General features: G+C 36.3%; 1 protein-coding gene across 1 annotated transcript in view; it reads left to right on the forward strand.

Annotated features, from left to right (window-relative positions):
- Positions 1 to 3,652, forward strand: part of LOC108693510 (protein-methionine sulfoxide oxidase Mical) — a 26,382-nt gene that overhangs the window by 20,851 nt on the left and 1,879 nt on the right. The window contains exons 21-22 of the mRNA XM_018202509.1: positions 49 to 2,900; positions 3,004 to 3,168. Of these exons, the coding sequence (XP_018057998.1) occupies positions 49 to 2,900; positions 3,004 to 3,168 (3,017 nt within the window). The remainder of the gene's footprint in view (positions 1 to 48; positions 2,901 to 3,003; positions 3,169 to 3,652) is intronic.

Below are 3,652 nucleotides of genomic sequence, written 5' to 3' on the forward strand. Positions count from 1 at the left end.
TATATTCTTGAAAAACATTTTTTATGTGTATGATTGTATTTTTTTAAGGTACTAGTAAACTGCGAATCAACAATGCACCGCTTTCTCCATTATCACCTACAATTTTATTGTCTCGACAATTATCATCTGAGCACTGCCGAAATTCGAATAATATCGCGAAACCGACAACCTTGATAGAAACATCCAAGACGCAGCAATTACCTGATTTAGTGAAAGAATCCAGTATCTTGAAATCGAAAACAGCACCCAATATCTGCAGTGAATCATCGATGAAAGACAAGGAGTTAATCAATGAACAAATATTTCTTCAGCAAACTAATAATTTGACGAAAAACGCCATAGAAGATATAAAAAGCTCGCAAAATGTTGAGAAAATTCTATCAAACAATATGGAAGAAAGTAATAGTTTTAGATCGCGTAGTCCCCTTCACGAAACATCTATTATCGTGCCGCAAGTGGATTGGAGTAAGAAGAATGAAGACAAGGATGCCAGTTCGGGCGATTCTGAGATAGATAGTGATTCATTATCTTCCTCCAATTCTAACGAAGCAATGGAGAATGAACAACTTATTGCTGTAAATCTTTCGCCGCCTAGATTGCAGATTCACAGTACCGATGGCGATCTTTTATTGGATGAAGAAATTGATCGATACAAACATTATAATCCCGACGATGGCCAGACTTTCGAACCAGATTCTATCGAAGTCTCCTTTCTGCAGGATTGTCGATTACATGATTCAATTAACAATACACATACTATTGAAATGGTAAATAATAATATGGAACAATTAGATTTGCGGGATGACAGCAAGAGGAGTAATTGCAGTAGTTCTACTTCCGAAACTTCGGCAGTGTCTAATAAACAAGACGATTCTGAGGAAAACGACATTACCACCGCAGCATTTACTGAAACAGAATTTTCCGAATGGGCTCGCGACGGGGAAGCTTTGGTTTCTGAAGACCTTCGTGATGTAGAACTCGATATCGATCCTGGTTTTATCACTGTACGAAGGAATAATACAAAACTATCCTCTACACTTGCTAGAATTGTTAAAGAAGAGAATACGGAACTCGACTATTCCAAGATTGATAGTCGGGTAGTCGATCAACAGGAATACCCGAACAATAATACGTCAAAACTATTAGTCAATGGCGAAGATATTAATTACATGGACACGGATAATGAGTCACTGCTGGATGACAGTCTCCAAGATGCCTCGAATGTCGCGATGCTGAAAAATCGAGGCTACATCGAATTCGTAAATGTCAAGACTCTTTCCAACATTCCTGTTTCAACTAACATGCGAAATCTACCAGTCGCTGATGCACCGATAGCGAGACTCGATCTGGAAAATGACTCGTATGATGAAGAGAAAGAAGAAGGCTTCAAGGACGCTAATGTAATTGAGATTGATCCAATTACTATGGAGGATGTGATGGGCAAATTAAACGAGCCTATTATGAGTAAATCATCAATGAAGCTGGAAATTCGAACTGAGGAACAAAGTGAAAATGAATTTAAGGAGAACGTAAAGCGGGAACAATTAGCAGAAGCTTTTAACAAAGAATTACTTCAATCGATGGAGGAAGATAGTCTGTTACTTGTTGAACCAGCGGAGGATACGACTACTAGCGAAGTTGTTACAGTGCTTGCCAGTCCGATTAACCCTCAGGTGTCTATAGTTCCTGTAGAAATGATAGAGAAACACGAGGAATCAGCCAAAGCGGATTCTAACAATCCAGATTATCTAGAATACGTAAAGAGATTGCAATCTCGAATCGCAGAGTTTAGCAACGCCAAGGATTCCATTGACGTAAGAAAATCAAGACGAAAAAACTCGAAAAGCTTAGTAACGCAGACACGCACCACAGAAATGATCACTGAAGAGACTAAGTGTCAAGGAACAAGTGTAAATGGTAACAATAATGGTATCAATTCACCAGCGACCTCAAGGAAACTTGAAGAGATTACAAGAGAACGGTCAAAGCAAAAGGATCTTATTCAAGATCTTCTAATGGATAAACTTGAGGCTCACAAACAAAAGTCAGCCGAAAAGAAGGCCCGAAGAGCTGCCAGAGCCTCATCTTTTACCACCGGACTATCACCAATAAAACCGTCATTATCTAATATTTCTTCCGTTGGTAACAAGTTTGTGCCTACTTCTATAATGTCGCCAATAAACAGTCCTACTCACACAATTTTCGGGGAAGCGAGTAAATCGTCAAATCTTTCGATGTCTTTATATTCTTGTGAACAGACCGATCAAGAAGAAACCAAAGAAAAAATCCCAAAGAAGGCAGATGAAATGTCGATTACTACTAGTTTAGAAGATGCTTTTAAAACGCCACTTGCGCCACCAAGATTGAAAAACGAGGAAGCGAGGAGGACTGCGGAAAAGGCCAGATTGGATGCTCGAGAACGAGCTAGAATGAAAAGCAATGAAGATTTGGGTTTAAGTCCTGAAGACAGAATCAAGGAATTAAGAATGAAGGTGACGCGGAGACAACTCTCAATGGATGATATGAAAAAGGATGATATGCCGAAAACTGAGAGAATTAAATCGTGTAACTTTAGCGCAATACATAATTCAGAGCTGAAATTGCAAATCAGCAAAAGTACCGATAATATGAAAAACATCGCAAAAAAAATCAATTTTCAAAAACTGCCAGCAACTAGCGCGAAATCGATGGACGAGATGCTAAATACTGCAGGTCTATCACTTTCGGATAATAATAGCATGGTAATCAAACGAGACAAAAAACCGAAGGACTCGGAGAGAAGAAAAAGTATTATACAGGCGGTGTCAGATTTCTTCTTCAAAAAGGAAACAAATCCATCGCCCAATCAGAAGGACAAGATATCAGTATTCCGATTGACTTCAAGAGGGTCAAAAGGAAAAGTAAGTATTATCACTATTATTATTATCATTAATATTATTATTAACATGTGAAGTGTTCTGAGAAAGAAAACTATAATATATTGTTTTTGTATGTAAAACGCAGATTGATAAAACTATTCCATCGAAATGCGACATGAGACCTAAAAGTGTATGCGAAGATATGCTCGTAGGAAATTTCTTTATTGAAAAGCCACCACCTGTGCCGCCACCACCGCTTAATTATTCTACGTATACCACTCAAATATCAGCAGGTATAACTTATACAAGTATTCTTATCTTCATTTACGAGAATGTTGTAATGTTATTTAAATTACAGAATATACATCTGTGTTACATGCACATTGTACTTTTTGTGATAATAAGTAAATAAGTAATAAGTAAATAAATTTATATTTGATTTCATCATTATAAAATAACAATTCTGTGAGTTATTTTTAACAATTTTGTGAGTTATTATATTTTGCACGCTATTTTTTTAAAATAACTCTTATATTACAAAACAGAAAGTAATATTTGGACTAATTCCTCTTATATTTTTCTTGTTAATTATCTCTTGAGACCGGTTGTTCCACTTTTTGGTAAATTTTACTTGTTGAGTAAGTAGCAAGATCACATGCGTGATTACCAGATTTACCTTACAGGTAAAATTTATCAAAAGGTGGAACAATCGGCCCTTAATGATATAAAGATACAAAATAATATTGTATTATGATACAATTTTATATATTGATATGATTTATATATAATTTTAT

The sequence above is a fragment of the Atta colombica genome, unplaced genomic scaffold (genome assembly GCF_001594045.1).
Source record: "Atta colombica isolate Treedump-2 unplaced genomic scaffold, Acol1.0 scaffold109, whole genome shotgun sequence".
Taxonomy (NCBI): domain Eukaryota; kingdom Metazoa; phylum Arthropoda; class Insecta; order Hymenoptera; family Formicidae; genus Atta; species Atta colombica.